General features: G+C 39.4%; 1 protein-coding gene across 30 annotated transcripts in view; it reads right to left on the bottom strand.

The window, feature by feature from the left end:
- The window catches only part of LOC124381709 (neurexin-1a-like), a 316,092-nt gene that overhangs the window by 58,019 nt on the left and 238,129 nt on the right, over positions 1 to 19,944 (bottom strand). For 19 of the 30 annotated variants that reach the window (XM_046843553.1, XM_046843558.1, XM_046843564.1 and 16 more), the window contains 3 exons: positions 14,449 to 14,620; positions 2,866 to 2,955; positions 767 to 1,104 (listed from right to left, as the gene is read on the bottom strand). In XM_046843553.1, coding sequence (XP_046699509.1) covers positions 767 to 1,104; positions 2,866 to 2,955; positions 14,449 to 14,620 — 600 coding nt within the window. The remainder of the gene's footprint in view (positions 1 to 766; positions 1,105 to 2,865; positions 2,956 to 14,448; positions 14,621 to 19,944) is intronic. The other 11 variants (XM_046843570.1, XM_046843571.1, XM_046843572.1 and 8 more) reach the window with 1 other exon arrangement.

Here is a 19,944-nt window from a genome sequence, read left to right as displayed (position 1 = left end):
CGATCCTAACCTGTTTGCAAACTTTAAATGCTTAAAAAGACTGGATCGCTGGCTTGGAGCCGGGTATGGAGCGCCAACGGGGTCACTTTTTTAAGAGGAACTGGTAATGTGTGAGGGAATTAACCCTAAAATCACAAGAAATTTGGCCTTAGACAGGAATCTAATCTAATTCTCTTTTGTAAGTGAAGTTTCGGGTTGAATTTTGGTAAAATTTGGCGGGAAAGAATTGCAAAAATTGCAAAAAAAAACACAGTTTATTATTATTAACATTTGTGAAAACACTTTGGAATAAAATGCCTGCTCGCTTAAATAATAAATAACATTTTAAAAATCTATAAAACATATTAAATAGTATTTTAAATAATATATAATAATATATATAATATTATAATAATGGACCAAAAGCCCCGAACCCTGTATCGAAAAAGTTAATTTTATATATAAAATCTAATTTTTCAAAACACAAGGTGATAAAAAAAATGTAATTTTAGTGATAAGCAAAAAAAAAAAAAAACCTTTACAAGTAATTACAATAATTTTTTTTTACTTTATCGGCCAAACTTAGCTTAAGCTAGCTGCTTTAATTAAAAACAAATAAAGCTCCCTGAAACCCACACACACTTTTATTCACATGCACACTTCACAACTTCATCCGTAATGATTGATTCAATGTTGATGTTAAAAATCGCACAAAATAATGAAACTCGATGGACTTGAGAAACACAAATCCCGAGCCGAAACCTAAAAGAGGATTAAATCGCCTGACCTGCTGCGTGTCTCTGGGCGTGGTCTGCTTGACTCTGCGGCTGGAGGGGGTCGTGGTGCTGCTGGTGGTGGTGGTGGTCTCCATGATGGAGGTTGAGGCATTGGATTGAGGCGTGATCGAGGAGGACGAGGACGAGGACGAAGAGGAAGGCGCTTCACCCACCAGCCTCACGCTGCCCTCGACGCGGACGTTTGGGTTGCCCTCGACGGCCATGTTGAACACTTTGAGCCCGTTGTAGTAGAGGCCCGACATCTGGCCTTGGAAGGAACGACTCCGGTCTCGCTCCCAGCCGCCGATCTGGATCGTAGTCTGGCTGTTGAAGATGGTGAGCTGCCGGCCTGAAGCAGGGAAAAAACAAAACAATACAGACCGATGGACGGCAGCGCTCTGGCGCCCACACTCATTTTTTTTTTTCTTTAAAAAAAAATGGTAGGGAAGAATTTTAGGGAATAATCACACCTGGGGGAAAAAATAAAAATGGATTATTTGTCCGGCAGGATAAATTAACCATCGCCTCCGAGAAATGGTTTGTAATTTATCTGTCCTGATGATGATGATGATGATGATGATGATGATGATGATGAGGGTGTTGTGAAGTGTTGTGAAATCAAATATATATATATATATTTATGGACAAAAGTATTGGGACACTTTCTTTTTCAGTCAAATGTGGTACTTCTTTATATAATTATAAAGAATGTGACTTTGGATGCAGCAGCATTACATTTTACATTTTTTTTTATTTTTTTAAAGATCCAACTATGTTCCAGCATGAAGCCACAAAGCCATCTCCATGAAGATCTGCTCTCTATGAGTTGGAGTGGAAAAATTTTCTATAGAGCCTCCAACCCTATTAGAAACCTTTGAGATGAAGTGGAGCTTATTATATAAGCAAATGGAGACTACGTTAAGACGGGTCAGGTGTCCACAAGCTTTTCTCCATATAGTGTATGCAAAAAAACAATTATAAAAAAATAAATAAATAAAAAAGTTTTTTTTCCTAAAAGGACGCCAAAGACATCTTCGTCTCCCACAGTCTTTTTTTTTTTAATGAAACTCGAATCATTTGTCAGAATTAATGAAGGAATCGTGAAAAGCGAATCTCTCCATATGAACTCTCCATGTGTGGTTAAAGAGCGTTCTTTTTTTTTGCTTCTCTCTCCTCGGCTAATGTCATACGAAGCAGATGTTTCCGCTCCGACTGCCAATTAGCGTTCGAGAAACAAGATGTTCGCTCTTCGAAAGAGATCGGCGAATCCGAAACGTATATATACAGCGCCGTCGGAGACCGTGATCGAGAATCGTCCTTTTAGGAAAACTTTTCCCACGTTAAAACATAGCAACTGAGGAGAAATCTGGTTTGATGGATTCGAAATGATCATAAAAAAAAAACGTGATGGAAACAAAAAGCGGACGAATATTCTGAAGAAAAAATGTGTGTGAGGTTTGATTTTTCTTCCCAAATATTTCCCATTAAAAAAAAAAAAAATACAACAAATAAAAAAAAAAATACATAAAATAACAAAATGACAAACAACAGCGACGACACAGGCATGCACTTCCACGTCATTTCTGGCTCTTTTATCTGTCACTTCATGCCTTGCGTAAATTTTTGACATGTTTCGTTAAAGGGACTTCTCATGCCAATCCATTTCGGACTATTTAGCTCGGTTTAATTGTCCACATTAAATCGCATTTGTAGCAAAATTACGGGAAAAAACATTAAATCTAATTTAATATATATTTTTTAGCATTTAAACTTTTAATAAAATATAAGATTGCAAGATTAATATTAACATGTAAGTTTATAAACTACTTAGATTTACATTACAGTCCCTTTAACCTGTAATTAACATAAAAACATTGAAATATATATATATAGAATTAGAAATAGTCTAGAAAAATGTACATAAAGCACTCAAAAAACATTATAGGAACTACATTTATGTGCTATTCGCTGGTTATGGTTGTCTGTTTAACTTTAATTTATTCGTTTATTTGTGCTGAAAAAATCAATCAATCCATCAATGAATGAATCAATAAAAAAAATACTTTATAGTTAAAATTACTGGTTAAGTTTTAATCATGGGGGTTTTTACCTTTGTCGAGTAGCCATTCGTCAACTACTCGACCGAGTCGGTATGGGATTCGCTGCCTAGCGATCGCCAGTCGTTCGTTATCAATGTTGCCTTTAAAGTTTAAAGAGACATTTCATTGGTTACAAGCTGGAAGGTCAAGAGTTAAATAGTAGAAGCCTGGACTGCACAATTGGTGAATTTTTTTTAAAATGAGTATTTATATTATTTAATTTTATTAGGGAAAAAAAAATGATTACAAAACAAAGAAACAAACCAAAAAAGAACATTTAATTCAGTTTATCTTTGCGTTACCATTAATTGACATAATTAATTGTACATTATCGAGATTAAATCAACTAAAAAAAAACCACACACATCCAGTTCTCAGAGATCCAGACAGTTCTACAGAATATTGACAACAAAAAAATATTTTTCTACTTTAAATTCTAGTTACACAATATTTTAGATCAATGCCTTCTTTCTTTTTTTTTTTTTTTTCCATGTTTACACCTAATTATCACTTCGAAGGCATTCAAATACCTTAAGATTTAAATAGATATATATTTATATAAAAAACAATGACATTTTCATTTCCAATTAAAACAAATTTTAAAAATACTATTTATCATGCTAATTATGCTATAAATTTTACAGTCACCGGAAGGTCAGGAGACAGAGCATGAACTAAGAAACCAAGGGGCAGAGAAGTAAACAAGTAAACAAGTGAAGCAAAAGGTTTTGACAAAAACGTTCGGATTGTGCCGAGTCGACCGAAATGCGATTTTGCTGCTCTTACAGTATATACGGAAAAGCGAGAAGAGGGTTTCAGATCTCGGCGTGTTTTGCGCCGGAGAACATCCAGAGAGGAGGCTATAACGAGTGTTTTTAAGCTTTCTGGTTGCAGAAATGATTAAAAAAAAGGTAACAAAAGAAAGGAGGTGTTGTTTTCAAGGGCTTCATTAGAGGAAGTTCATATCAAAATTTGTGTGTTTAGTGAACCGTTAAAGAAGGAAATTAAACCATAATATATAAAAGCAGTTCCATATTTTTGAAATGACATTGGAGCCAATTTGTGGTTTATCTTCCCTCCAAATATTCCTCTACCAACTCCCGAAAAACCTCCTTTTAGAAATCTGTATTTAACACCTCTTTCACAAGATGGTGTCGCAAATCTGCATTCAAGATCTTGTCCTGTAAGTCTTGAGCTAGTGTAAGATCAGAGTCTTGAGCCATAAAAAAGAGTCGAATTCAGAATCTTGAGCTATAAGAAAAGAGTCTAATTCAGGTTCTTGAGCTGTAAAACCCGAGTCAGGTTCAACATCATAAGCTAAAAGATCTAAATCAAGTGCAGAGTCTTAAGTTATAAGATCATAGTCTTATTTTAAGTTCCTTAGCTGTAAAATTCGAGTCAGGTTCAGCTATTTTTAGGTTTAGAGTCTTGAGAAACCTTATAGAAATCTAATAGAAATGATTTCCCTTTTGCAAGATGCCATTTCTGCTTTTAAGATTTTGTCCTGTAAGATCTGAAGTAATTTTAGAGTCTTGAGCTATAAGAATACAGCCTAATTCAGGTTCTTGAACTGTAATATCTAAGGCAAATTCAAAGTTAATGCTAAAGTATAAGCTCTAAGTCAAGTTCAGAGTCATGAGCCATAAGAATAGGGTCGAATTCAGAGTCTTGAGCTGTAAAATCCAAGTCAAGTTCAACGTCATAAGCTATAAGATCTAAATCAATTTCAGAGTCTTGAGCTGTAAAATCTAAGTCAGGTTTAGAGTCTTGAGAAACCTTATAGAAAATTATTTCTCTTTTGCAAGATTGCACGGAATATCTGCTTTCAAGATCTTGTCCTGTAAGATCTGAAGTAAGTTTGGAGTCTTGAGCTATAGGATTAGAGTCTAATTCAGGTTCTTGAGCTGTAAAATCCGAGTCAAGTTCGTCATAAGCTATAAGATTAAAATTAGGTTTAGAGTCTTGAGCTGTAAAATCTAAATCAGGTTCAGAGTCTTAAGCTATAAGATATTAGTCAGATTTAGAGTCTTGAGAAACCTTATAGAACTCTCAATCCTATAGAATCTGGCTTCTGATATGGAATCGCTGTGTGGTGGGTGGGAATCCAGAACTAAATTGAGAAGAAATTTGGAAACACAGACATCACAGCTCAGGGTGCAATCTGAACAAGCATCTGACGATGCATTCTTCGAAATATGAAAAAAAAACAGATGTCTCACTTTCGTTTTGACACGGCTTTGACGTTGTGAAGACTTCACGTGTAAACTAGGCCAACGAGTTGTGCGCAGAGGAGCGCAAGATATGTGTACTGACTCTAAAAAACTGCACTGCAGCGCAGACCGAGTTTGAAGAACGGCTCGGTCGAGGTGGCTTTAAAGTCTGCGTGCCGACGTTCTTTTATTTATTTAAAAGCGGGAAAAAAAAAGAACTTCTTTGAGCATCTAGCCGGCGTTTCCTTTCCAAGGATAATAGGAAAGCATTGAGAGCATGCTTAAAGAAACATGCTCGCTATAGTGTAGCAGGTGCGAATCGAAAAATAAAAGGTGTCATCGTGGAGGGTAATAAATACTTGTCGCTTCGTATCTGGGGAAAGCATGGTAAGCCCGAGGCCTGCCTCAATCCCATCAGCCACCTGACGACAACGCAAGGCACCTCACTGTGGAGAGGTCACGTGCAAGGTGGGAGGGCTGTAGCCAGAGGAAACAGAAAGGCGGGGGAGGACATGGGCAAACGAATTCAGAGTTATTACTCTCTAATTACGCATGCTGCATAAGTGAAAGCTTGAAGCCCCCAGGCTATAAGCTCAGTCAACACGCTGCCCCGTTGCTCCCACCATGTCACCGGGTATAATAACTCTGCCGCGGATGCGCCGCTAATACGCGACGTTTGGGCGGCACTTGACACAACAAGCTTACTAATGCACTTTCGAGTCCAGCTGTGTATAATATGTATCATGAGGCTTAGACGCGAGCATCAGAACTCCCTCAAATGTATTGTGTTCAAACTGATATGAGTCCAAAAGATCTCACTGTGGAAATGCTGGAATATTTTTTTTTTTTTCTTTTAGTATCTTCATCAAGTACAAAGTCTGAGCTGTTGTTTTTAGGCTCCAGTTTTCAGCAAAAAAGAGTTTAAGAGTCTTAAGCTATAAGGTAAAAGTCTATTTTACTGACTTCAGCTCTTCGATCTAAGTCTTGTTCAGAGACTTAAACTGTAAGATTAGAGTCTAGTTTAGGGTCTTAAGCTGAAAAATATGAGTCAATTCAGAGACTTGAGCTGTAGGATCTAAGTCAGGTTTAGAGTCCTGAGCTGTAAGATTAGAGTCTTATTTAATGCCATGAGCAGTAAAATCCAAGTCAAGTTCAGAGTATTGAGGTCTAAATTAGGTTCAGAGACTTAAGCAGTAAGAGTAAAGGTTAGTTTTATGGTCTTGAGCTATAATATCCAAGTCAGGTTCAGAATCTTGAGTTATAAAATCTAAGTAAAGTCCAAAGTCTTGAGCTGATTTATATTAATTTAGTCTTAATCCGTACAACGTCTGATGCTGTGGAGTCTGATTTGAAATGCAAAGCTGTCGCAATAGAGTTGATTACAATGACTCTAAACACAAATTAAAGATCAGTTCGGAATTCAGAAGACGTCATCAAGTCCAGAGTCTCGAGCAATGTTGCTGAAACAAGAAATCCGAAGTCGTTATTCAAGAGTCAAAATTGAGTCTATAATCTAAATCTGAGTGGATTCCAGAGTCTTGAACCATTGTGTCCAAGTCAAAACCAAAACTTTAAGCTTTCAGGCTATTAAATCTATTGTCATGTCCCAAACTCTCCATTTAAAAAAGAATGTCATCGTTGTACCCTACGGTAATGTCTGCATTTTAGACTGCTGATTGAAGGGGCAGCAGGGCTTAAGGTACCATTCGAGACAGAACATGATTTGAGATCGAAGCCTTAGTCATAGTGTCAGGTCTTTTCTATCTAGAGATTAGTGACAGTTACAGTGTGTGAAAAGATCTAGAGGGCCAGGAATCACCTAGACCTGGCAGCACCAGCACAAGTAAACAAAAAAAACAAAAAAGTAAATAAAATGCTGTAAATACATACAGGTAGAGTGTGAAAATGTCATTATTTTCTGACTGGTCCTTTGGAATGTGCGATAGCTGTATAAAATGATCGACGGCTTTAAAGCAAAAGAGAAAGGGAGGAAAACAGGGTCGTTGTTCTAAAGGGAGTCCAGCATGGTCCTCCCTCTGTCCCTCCTCACTCACCAAATTAGATCAATTATCTTAAAATGAGCCATTTCATTTATATATTGATATTATCTGGGAGTGAAACCCTTTGGTACATGGAGTTAGGGGAAAATAATTAGCTTGGAGGTAACAGTAACTGTGCTTAATCACTCCTCCCTGCTGTTGACTATTTTCCTTTGACAGCGTGCCGTAACTGTTTTATCTGCTATATCAGAATGTGAATAAATAGGTGTGGTACTAAATTAGTTTTGATACTGTTATTATAGTCTAATTTTTGGATCCATAGATTCCTTAGATATCGAGATTTTGGGCAACTGACGTTTCGAGCTACATATATTTTGAGGCACACAATCGCATACCCATTTCCACAAAATGTAGTGGAACATCTTCCTAGAGCGAATTAGGACTAAATGTGGAATAAGTTCAAAAGAGGACACACCAATCTTTTCCCGATCATTAGATTCACCCTAAAATCGGCAAATTCAAAAAGGTATAAACGCTGATTCGCGATTTAAACACGATTGAACATACGCAATAAATCGTTTGCGCTTTTCACTGCATTCTTGCGCTGATGAGCCAATTAAACCCGAAGTACAGTAGCATCAAGTGGTCAAGACGTTTTCTTACAAGTCATCTCTTCTTTTCTTTAGGGCGTATACTGAGAAACACTCTTGACAAGCCAACAACCCTGTGATTAAACAGTAGTACACTGCGTAACACTCTAGATCTCTAGAATCAAGGCACTGGAATTGCGCCATATCGGATCTCTAACTATATGGTGAGAAAACACCTTCAAACCTTTCACTCAGTTTTTCCCCGAATGTGACAAAGGGCGACAGAAACCACAACAAAAGGACCACGTCGACATACGCAGACAAAACAACAAGCAGGTTTGTTGAGTCCATTCCAGGCAGGATTTATTAACGACTCTTTAGAGAGAGATTTTAGAAGTCTGGTTTTGACCCTCGTGTTGAGACTCAGATTGAGACTGGGCCCCAGGCGAGGAGAACGATCGCTCAGCCGTGCAAATTGAATCCAAACTAATAAGAATGCCGACTAGCCTTTTGCAAGATATAGTTCTTTTCCTGACAAAACTTGCATATATCATCAGGTTAAAAGTGCATACAGGGGACTGGTTACTGATCGGAAGGTTAAGGGGTTCAAGCCCCGGTATCGCCAAGCTGCCACTCCTGGGTCGTTGAGCAAGGCTCTTAACCTCTGTACTCCAGGGGCAGTATCATCACCATATCTTCTGTTTAATTCAAGTATGTGATCAAGTTTAATTTGATTGATTTGTTTAATGCATGCCAAATTAAAACCAGGACAACAGTATAAACAGGTTTGTGGACACCTGGCTATAAGATTGGCATGTGTTGTTAGAATAACCTCCATTCTTCTGGAAAGATGTTCCACTAGGACAGTCAATCTTGGGACACCCCAAACTTTGAGGTACACAATTGTATACAACGTCTTCAGATGTGATTGCATTAACGTTTTCCTTTCACGTGAACTAGGAAACCCAATCCTGTATTAAATAAGTGCCAAAAGCCTGCTCCATGAAGGTGTGCTTTACATGAGTTGGCTTGGAAGATCTTCTGCTCTAGAGCTCCAAACCTCTCAACACATTCGGGGATAAATTAGAACAGCACCCAGGCCTCCTGACATCACCTACTGTACATCTCTACCTAACAGCCTTGTGGCTGAATGAATCTCCATGAAACTCCACCAAATCTAGAGAAACATCTTTTTTAGAAGAGTGAAGGTTATTGTAAGAGCAAACGGGGGACAATAGGATGCTCAAAAAGAAGCACATAAATGTACCTACAGTATGTTATACTCAGGTGTCTACAAACGTGGTCCATGAGGTGTAGGTATTAAAGAAAATACTTTCCAGATGGCGAAAAACTTCCTGAAAGCGCTTACACTGGAGGTCGGATTCGATTTGCATCTCGATGCATAGCCATACAATATTATACATTCAAGATACATTTTAAGCATCTACCGACGCGATGCGATGTGCCCCTATTACGATGCAGCGCGATCCGTTTCTGATTCAAATCAACAGAAATGTGATTCAACGGCAAAAAAATACGGTTTAATATGGATTCATATATGGACGGTTCAGACAGACAGCAAATCATCAATTTACTTAGGACTTCTAACGCATGACCCCTTTAACTCACCACGCTATAAAACCAGAGTTTCTTTACCTGTTGTGTCTGCAGGAAGTTACAGCTCTACCTCTGCCATGTTAATCTGTATTCTATGTGACTCTCAGGACACACCTCGGTCTCTGTAGCATTGCGACACGTCATATTCGCATAGCAGCGTACGTCTAGCGTCGAGAAATCAACCTATGTAGAAAATATCGTTCACGGATTATCGCGATGCATCGTGAAACAAACGCCTGATAGCCGATAAAATTGCGATTTCATCAACACTGGATGAGAGCTGTCCTCCTCCTTTCTCTCCGCTCGGTCCTCTTTGGTCCTCCGATGTTTGCTGACCTTTTCAGGCATGCGTGTCACTTTCATCACACCGAAAGAGCGTTTCATGGCCAAGACGTCTGAATTAAAGGCAGCCAGTTAAAAATGAAGGAAACGAACCAAACCAGAGTAACGAGTATCTGAGTCTACACCTGCAATCCGTTACACAGCACTCGAGATGCACAGAAACTGCAAATAAGAAATAGATCACCTCTTTTTTTTTTTCTCCCCCTCATAAATTTCTCCTTGATTAAATCTCGCGCTGCATAATAGCCTCTTTCCTGGTTGTAAAAATTTGATTTCCTTCGTCGCTGAGTGTCTGCAGACTGCTGCCGAAAGAAAAAAAACGCCATTTTTCACTTGAAAGAAGCACGCTTTTATGTTATTAAGCATACGAGCATACGTCATAAAGCCTTGATTCGATGTTTGGACCCCATTTCCTCCAGCTCATTGAATCTAAAACGCTATTTATTTCATTAGGCGTCCGCACCAGACGAGAAACAGCCGAGTGCAAAAGTTTGCACACCCTCAAGACGAAATAGAAAGGCGAAGCGATGAGACGTAATTCAAAGCGGCGATAAATTGTCAAGTACGCGAAGATAGAAATCGTTTCGGGAATGCAAACGTCTCCTTTTCATTGCACGGTTGCACCACGTTGTATTTAAGAGCAGCTCAGGTGGCATACGGGGGACGTTCGTGTAGGTTAGGCTATGTCCGTACTGATACGTTGTCGTTTGAAAACGCGACTTTTAGCAAACAACTGAAAACGAAAGTGTGGACAAGGAGCAATTTTTCAGACTGAAACCCCATTATTAAATGTATTCCCATCACAGTAGACGTAGGCCTTCAAAAGCAGCCTCCAGTGTCAGCGATTTGTTACAGCCACCAGGGGAAAGGCCATTTATTGCTGCTATAAGGTACAATACCAGGAAATACAGTATATAAATCATCAAATAAACAAAAAGGTAAGTCATAGTGAAAGAAGTAGATTTCTATAACCGTGTGGGTTCCTATAGGGTTCTTAAGTTCCTCCATTATACCCCTTGATCTGAAAACACTTTTCTTCAATACACTGGATGGACAAAAGTTTGTGGACACCCGATCATCAGATCCGAATGTGCTTTTTGAGCTTTGCATTCCATAATCAGGGCTCATTTGCTGTTATGAAAACATCCACTTTTCTGAGAAGATGTTCCACTAGATTTTCCGAGCATGCTCAATCATACACAACGGTGTTAGGAGGTTAGAAGATGCCTGGGTTGCTGTTGAAGTTCATCCTTAATGTGTTTAAGCTCTATAGCAGGAGATCTGTCTGGGTCTTGCTGGTACAGGTTTGGGTCTTCAAGAACAATTGAAGAAGAACATATCAAATGCTGCCACATGCAAAGACATCTTATACAATTCTACGCCTGTTATTGGTGGGAACAGTTCGAGGAAGAATCACATATCACTGAAACTCAGGTGTCCTAGTGCTTTTGTCCATAGAGTGTATCTACACCGAACCACTAATGGTCCCCTGGATCTTCTCATTTTTCCATAATATACTAAAAAATGATTAATAGGTCAATATTTATGTAGTATCTACAGCCAGCCTGATTTATTAACCACACATGAAACCCTTAACTGCGTAGAAGGAAGTAATTGATCAATCTATTCACGATGGCATCTCCAAGGAACCATTTATCCAACCAAAAGTGACCTTAAACCAGATCAGAGATCCACAAGATTGACTCCCCCCCCACTTATTAAGGACTGCTGAGCAGCAAACAAAGCCTGTGGAACAATCGGAAACTTCTTTTGTTTAGTTTTTTGTCTTTTTGCTTTTGTCAAAACCTTTCATGTTAAAACACTACTGAACCAAGAGATCTCAGCATCGCCGTTTCAAAAAGGAGGGCCAGATCCGGACTTGGGGTGTCGTGTTGAATGTCAGGCGGGTTTATTGTATAATGTGAAAATGGTGAATATCATTTCTTTATGTCTTTGTGTTTATTTAAATGTCAGCATGTTCATTTAATTCATTTTTTCTTCCGTTATCGCCTGGAAATCTGCCCCTGACGGTTCTCCAATCTGTCGGAGCTCTTCATCAGGTGTGTAAACATTGCGTTCCGACAGATGGGCGAGTACGCGTATTTAATGTCATGTTAAGAAACGGATTGTCACCGTTTTATCGCCTACATTCGCTTGAACGTTTCGATGCAAAGCTGACGGACGAGCTCGTTAAAAAGCTCATGTAAAATCAACGTCACTGCGAAACAACTATGGAGCAATAATGCACTTTTGAAATATTGTTCAGGTTTAATATCAATATACAATTATTTATTACTAAATTCATAGCATATTCTAGTTTATCGTTTTAACTACATTTCCATCAATCTGGGAGGGGTTATAAGGCCATTTCCAAACAGTTTAAAGTCCATCATGTCATAAGCATATCTCGCTATGCTTGACTTGCCGATTGTTTTTTCCCTTGTGCAATAATACCTCAGTATTCTTACGTAATGCGATCCAGAACTCATGACGAGTACCGAACATTTGTTTTTCAATGCAGTACTGTATTAGAAATAAGGAAAATGCATAAAAACCACTGTAGGCCCTATGATTAATTCAATTGCACAGAAAACACAACACGCTTCGAAGGGCGCTGTTCTTGAGCTAACATAAGACTCTTAAGGCATCTGTTTTAACGTGAGACTGAAGCGCTAACAAGTTTTATCGTGAGAGTTAATGTTCCACCTTGTGTTTGCAAAGAGTTGCAAGGTTGGAAAAATAAAGCTAGTGAGGCGCTCATAGCTAGCCAGATGAAATCAATGAAAAAAATGTAACCAAAACCTAAATAAACTATGCTAGCATAGTTAGTTCTATAGCTAGTTCCTAGGTAGCTCTAACGTTTCAAAATGAATTGTACAGAATTTCTTTCCGTAATATTTTAGGATCAACGTGAATTGTTTATTCAGGTTCAGGGCGGATTCTGTTGATCGTTTTCCTGTAGCGAAATGAGAGGTTTTGGATGAAAAGAGAGTAATTATACCCCGGCTAGAGAACGGGCGATGGCTCAGAGCCGGCCCACACTTCATACTGCTCATCTGGCTCAAACGCTGCTGTGGAAAAAAAAAACGGCAATTACTGTAACTCATCCAAAGTCCATCCACCGAACTCACGTTTATACGGCCTCGTATTTGGCGCGACGTGAAGCAGAACGTACAGTCTGCAGTCCAATTCCGACTCGAATCATTAGAAATGGTCGGCTGAATACGGCTCATTTTTTTTTTTGGTCCGGACCACGAATGCTGTGAAACATTGAGCCGCTTTTTTTGGATTCATTCGTCAGCCATATTTGGCCTGGAATCATTTACAATCTGGGCCTGGGCACAAACAAAACAAAAAATGTGTTGGAGTGAAGGGACGTCTGCATGTGTGGATTTATTTGTACGATTAGATTGATTTTTAAATGGAGCACGGAGGGAACTGGTCAATAGATTTTTAATGATTTGACACGCTTGATTCGCATCAAACTCCAGCACGGATTTTACACGCCAATTTAGTCGCTTGTATAAACATTTACTTTCGGTCGCGAGTAAATAGCAGGAGACTCGATGCTATTATTCCGGTGTTGAGACGTAAATAACCTTCACCAGAATTATGATTTGGAACCTGTGCATGGCATGTCGTCCTACTTTCCCTGTTCCTGGGGTACCCTATATGGACTGGACAAGTACTGGGACACCTCCCAAAGACCCAAAGACGCCATGAAGATATGCTTTCCATAGGTTGGAGTGAAAGATCTCTTTCAATAGAGCTCCAACCCTAGTGAACCTTTGAATTGGGAAAGATCTTTTCACCTCACCTACATCAGTACCTGATTTTCCTAATTCCCTTGTGGCTGAGACACAAATCTCAAACAAATCTCCACAAAATCGAGTGGAACATCTTCCCAGAAGAGTGGCGCAATCATTTTTGGCCAGGTGTCCACAAATGTTTGTCCATATAGTGTCTTAATTATATTTTCTTAGATTTCTAAAATGAATAATTAAACAAATGTGAACATCTTTAACAAATGTGAACATTTGGGGTATTAGCCTCTAATGAACAAAACATGCTAATCATGCTAACTTCATTCATGAGTTATCTCTGTAAAACTGCTTCGGGACAATGCCCATTTGTTAAAAAGGGCCATAGAGATAAAGCTGAGTTAATTTGATTGAATGAATCATCTATTGAAAGAAAAAAAACGTCAGGACTACGTTATAATTATAGCTAGCTAGTGGTTTTATTTTTCACATATGCACCCGCCACCATGTTTTTTGGTTTTTCTTTAGTTTTTTCACTCAACCTGTGAAATTTCTGCTTGTTCCTTGAAGCACATCTGACCTTCTTTTTTCCTATTTGTAAACGTGACCACCTGTGTGTGTGTGTGTGTGTGTGTGTGTGTGTGTGTGTGTGTGTGTGTGTGCATAAAGTGAATACAGCCCAGATCTCCCGGCTTTACACGATGCAGCATAAACCACCTAAATGAGTGGCAAACAAATAGCCACCAAATCTGTCAAATTAGTGTGAAGCAATGTGGCGTGTTGGCTGACGTCGGACAACGAGGTCTGGAATTACTGCAGGGACATAAGGAATGTTTTTTTTTTTGTCATGGTAACCAGATAATGCACCCCAAATAGGAATCTGGCCCTACAGACAAATACTATATGGTTATTAGGTTATTTAAGATCAGCATGAAAAAAAGAAAGAAAAAAAGAAAGAAAAATCCACAATGCAGCAAACACTGACAGAAACCTCCCAGCATCCTAAAGGCAGTTTTGCATCTCAGAGTGCTGAAGATCTGCAGAGTGGAGGGGAAAGTGTTTGGGGGTTCGTACCTGTGGGGTAGCGCTCAATGACTGGCAGGTCATCCACCTGCAGCGTGGCATTACCCCCGCTCCTGGTGAACTTCACCACGTGGTACTTGCCGTCGTTCACGAACTTGGACTTCTCCTCGATGTTGATGTCGTCCGTGCCCACGTTGAAGATCACCGCCACATGGCCCTTTTCCTGCAGACGTACAATTATTATTATAATTACTGTTTATCTTTTCACGGAAGGCCTCGCATATTCCAGCAGGATAATGCTAAACCACATTTAGCATTACACCACAATGCATCTACTGTATGATAACAGCATTGCTTTATAGTAGAAGAGTCCAGCTGCTGAACTGGCATGTCTGCAGACGAGACTTTTCACCATGTGAACATAATTGGCTTATCTTGAAACATAAAATACGACAAAGAAGACTCAGGACTGTTTAGCAGTTAGAATCCTGTATTACACATGTTTAAAATGAACCTTTTCTTAAAATGGTCAATTTTCTCAGTTTCAACTTTTGATATGTTTTCTATTTTCCCTTCTGAATCAAATATGGGTTTATGACAATTGCAAATCATTGCATTGCGTTTTTATTTACATTTGACCAAATAATTACTGTTAATAGTTTTATTGTTGTGTTTATTTGCTTTAAATTTTTGTGTAAAACACCTGATTTGAAAAATCTAAATTAAAAGTGCTATACAAATAAATATATATAATAATATATATAAAATATTATAAGATAAAACAATAATGTATTTATATTTACAACAATCGGTGCACGTTCTTTATACAGAGTAGCTTCTGATTATCTCATAGATGAATTTTAACCACAGAACTACTACTTCCCCTGACTACCAGTTCTACCAATCCCCATAGTACTATTCCCTGCTACTCCTACTACAACTACTAAAACCCTAATTCCAAAACAGCTGGGGCACTGGGTAAAAGGTAAATAAAAACACAATTCTAAGATTTGAAAATTTTTAAACCCATATTTAATTCACAATAAAAAATAGAAAGCAAATCAAATGTTTAAACTGAGAAAATGTACCATTTTAAGGAGAAAATTAGGTCATTTTTAAATTGATGGCAACAAGAAGTATCACAATTGGGAAAGAGGCAATAAAAGAACAGTTTGCAACTAATTAGGTTAATTAGCAACAGGTCAGTAATGTGATTGGGTATAAAAAGAGCATCTTAGAGAGTCAGAGTCTTTCAAAACTAAAGGTGGGTGGAGGTTACCCAATCTGTGAAAAGCTGCATCTAAAAATTGTTAACCACTTTCAGAATAATGTTCCTCAATATAAAATTGCCAAGACTTTAAAGAAGTCATCATCATCTACACTACATAATATCAAAAGATTCCAAGAATTTCTGTGCAAAAGGTTCGAGGAGGAAACGCAATATTAGATGCTCGCAATCTTCAGGTCCTCAGATGGTACTGCATTAAAACGGCATGATTCTGTGATGGACAACACTTCATGGGTGTCATGCAAAGAAGCAGCGATATATAAAAGTGTTTTCAGTCTTCTCAGAGCCAAAGCTTGTGCAAAGTGGAAAACTGTTCTGTTGTTAAACAAATCAAAAATTAGAATTTCTTTTTGGCAACCATGGGCGTCACGTCCTCCGGACTAAAGAAGAGAGGGATCTTCCGATTTGTAGTCGCAACTCTGATCATATGGAGGTGCATTTGTGCATGTGGTATGGGCAGCTTTTACATGTGAAAAGGCTCCTCCATCAATGCTGAACGTTATATCCAGGTTTTAGAGCATCTTATACTCCCATACAGACGATGCTTACTGCATCCAAGACAACAGCATGGCTTCCCTGTAGAATAGTCTGAGTGCTGAAGTGGTCTGCCTGCAGTCCAAACCTTGCACCAATTGAAAATATTTGATGCATCATAAAAGGAAAAATACGACAAACAAGCCCCAGGACTGTTAACTAGTACCTATATCAGGCAAGAATGGGACAACAATTATCTACCGAAACTTGAGCAGTTGGTTTACTCAGTTCCCAGACATTTACAGATTGTTGGTAAAAGAGGAGGGGATGCTACACTGCGGTACATGGGTCATATCCACCAACTTTTTAGAAAGGTGTTGCTGCTATAAATTTCAAAATGACGTTTTTGACACTTGATATAATCAAATATGGGTTTCGAAAATACGCAAATCATTGCATTGTGTTTTTAGATACATTTTACACAGTGTCCCAAAACAATTTTGAAATTAGGGTTGTACTTCTACATCTGTTAATCTGCATAATACTACCTTGTCTGTCTGTCTGTCTGTCTGTCTGACTGTCTGTCTGTCTGTCTATCTAATGCATTTTAATGAATTTTTCCTAACATTGAAACATTTGATTTTGGGGACGTCCAGGGGATTTTGGGGATGTGTTGCCGCTTCATTACAATCCGTTTTTAAATGTTGAGGTCACAGTAAACTAAGATCTGCTTTGTGTTCATATCCAGAGGAATCCTGTTTTGACAATTATTAAGGAGGATTATCATCATTTCCTACACGCCGATCCTGAAATAGCTTCTCCGGCATGTGCTGCCAGTTACAGCGTGTGATCGTTTCTGGATTGCGATCAGATGAAGCAGAATAGTCGATATGTGTGTGAAGAGGATAATTTCTCTGCTTTTGGGCCGCTAACCCCAGAACCAACATCACGTTACGGATATAAAAAAATAACATGGATATAAACTGGATGAACGCAGCATGATTAGCGGGAACCTGCCGAGCGTAATCCGATTCCCGGCTCCGCCGCAACCGTACGTAAGCAAACATTCGCTTTTCATTTGAGGTCCTGCGCGTCCATTACAGACAATTCTGGCGTCCCGGCATGGACCGAGGAACGCTGGGAAAACCGTAATTGCATTTACAAAGCACACCACTTACTGATCGGGTTAGAGCACATGTCACTGCGGCTGAATTTCGAGTCAATATAAAGGGAATCATCGATACTAATTAGCAAATGGCAGGGGGCGCTCGTTATTCCTGTCACCCTCCGTCCCTTGTACTGTGATTGTTCCTCATTTTATTTTTTTTGCTTTTGCGCTAAAAGAGACGCGAACATGTTTGTGTTGTTATTTCCTCCCAAGCCTTTCGCCCTTCTGCCAGGCAGAGCGACCATCTGTGTTTTGAAATTTGCCTCGTGGCTCAGGCCGTACCGCAGACCTGAGTGTTTCTGTCGTCTGATTTTACTAATGTACCATTTCTACCAAGAAATACTTCCTAAATATTAGCCATCGGTCATGCTTGCTAACAAGTCCACATGCTAGCATGATAACAGGCATCTCTGGGGCTGTATAGGGTCCTGGCAGGATGAAAAAAATGATACGGATGTGATGTGAGAGAGTGGGCGAAGCGTTTGCTTCTTTCCATCTCCTGTCTGCGTTTCCATCTTCCCTGCTCTGTTCACGTCCACAAGGCCTACTGAGACAACAGCTGCCTCACGTCAGCGCCTAAATACTCATGTGATTCCTGATTCCAAAAAAGCGCCGGGCGCAGGACAAGTCGAGTCGGTGGGAGCCGAATAGCGAGCAATTACCGCATTAGCATGTGGTGTGTGTGTGTTTGTCAGGCTGAGCTAACGCCTGTAGCATGTATGCAACTCGACGTTCTCAAGGACTCAAACACAGCGGGAGGTGGCGTTACAAAGGAAATGGCTCGATGGGACGCTTTTTCTTGGAGGCCCCTTGAGGAATTTATTCGTCTTTAATGCATGCATGCTCCATCTACCCATTTCATCCATTTTGCCATCCTTTAATGCAATTATTCATTGAATTACCCTTCTGTTTTTTTACCCACCTATCCATCCATCCATCCATCCATGCATCTATCCTCAGTCTGTAATGCATGCCTCCATCTACCAATTTTATCCATTCATTCTGTTTATAATGGCAATCCATGTATTCCCCTATCCAAAATTCCATCCATTAATCCACCAATCAATGATCTGTTTGTAATCCTTTAATGCCTGCATCCATCCATTCAAATGATCTTTTATATCTACGAAGATATGCTTGACATGGGATGCGTGTACATCTATCAATCTAGCCTCTGTCTAAAATCAATCCAAACATCCATCCATCCATCTATCCGTCCGTGCTCCATTTACCCATTTAATTCATCAATCTGTCCATCAATGCAATTGTTCATATAACTACACTTCTGTTTTTCTACCCACCTATCATCTTTCCATCCATCCATCGTTCATCCATCTAACCTCATTCTGCAATGTATCCATTCAATGCAACAATCCTCCAACTACACAATCCATTTATCCCTCCATTCATAAATCCATTCATTAATCCATCTATCCTCTGTCTATATATATATTCATGCCTACTTCTATTCATTCCATCCAATAATCTATCCTCTGTCTACAATGCAAACATTCTTACAGGTGTCCATAAATGTTTGTCCCTACATTGTATTTATTCTAATTGTTCTCCTACAGACACTGCTGGAGGAGGTATTTTATTTTGTTGGAAATTATTTTGTTGTTAACCGATTTCCCGGTCAATGGAAATTCGTTTAGTGACTTTTCCGGAAAGTTGTTTAGTTTCAGATGGAAACATGGCTACAGGCACTTAATCTCTCCTGCACTCACTTTCAGCTCCTTGCAGCATTTCTCGGCTCGAACTGTCAGCCGGGATTTACAGCTCATCAAGGTGAAATGGGGTTTAATGAACTGGTGAAGCCGATCTGAGAGCTTCCCATTCAGATCCTGACAGTCAGGAGGTTGAGGAGGGAATCACAGTGAGAGAAAAGAGGAGGGGAAGACGAACGAGGGTGTGATTACTTCCGCTACAACACCTTCTGTTTCTGCTAAAACACATCAAGCTGAAAACACTGCAGCACTTTACTTTCTGAAACAGATTCTACACACATACACAACAAACATTACTGATCTGTTCATCCATCCATCTAGCCATCCAGTCTATAGACCATAAATGCCTCCATCCATCCATCCATCCATAGTCCATGCATATCTCCATCCATCCATCCATCCATCCATCCATCCATCAATCCATCCATCCATCCATCCATCCATCCATCCATCCAGTCTATAGACCATAAATGCCTCCATCCATCCATCCATCCATAGTCCATGCATATCTCCATCCATCCATCCATCAATCCATCTATCCATCCATCCATCCAGTCTATAGTCCATGCAACCATCCATTCATCCATCCATTCATAGTCCATGCATGCATCCATCCATCCATCCATCCATCCATCCAGTCTATAGTCCATCCATCCATCCATCCATCCATCCATCCATCCATCCATCCATCCATCCAGTCTATAGCCCATGCATGCCTCTATCCATCCATCCATCTATCCAGTCTATAGCCCATGCATGCCTCCATCCACCCATTTATCTATCCATCCTTTGTCTACAATGCATGCCTGCATCCATCTAACTATTCTATACATCTATCTAACCATCCATAAGTTCAATTGTTTCTCTAACTACTAATCTGTTCTTCCTTC

The sequence above is a fragment of the Silurus meridionalis genome, chromosome 28 (assembly GCF_014805685.1).
Source record: "Silurus meridionalis isolate SWU-2019-XX chromosome 28, ASM1480568v1, whole genome shotgun sequence".
Classification (NCBI taxonomy): domain Eukaryota; kingdom Metazoa; phylum Chordata; class Actinopteri; order Siluriformes; family Siluridae; genus Silurus; species Silurus meridionalis.
The sequence above is the reverse complement of the archived record's forward strand: the minus strand, read 5'-3'. Positions and strand labels throughout refer to the sequence as shown.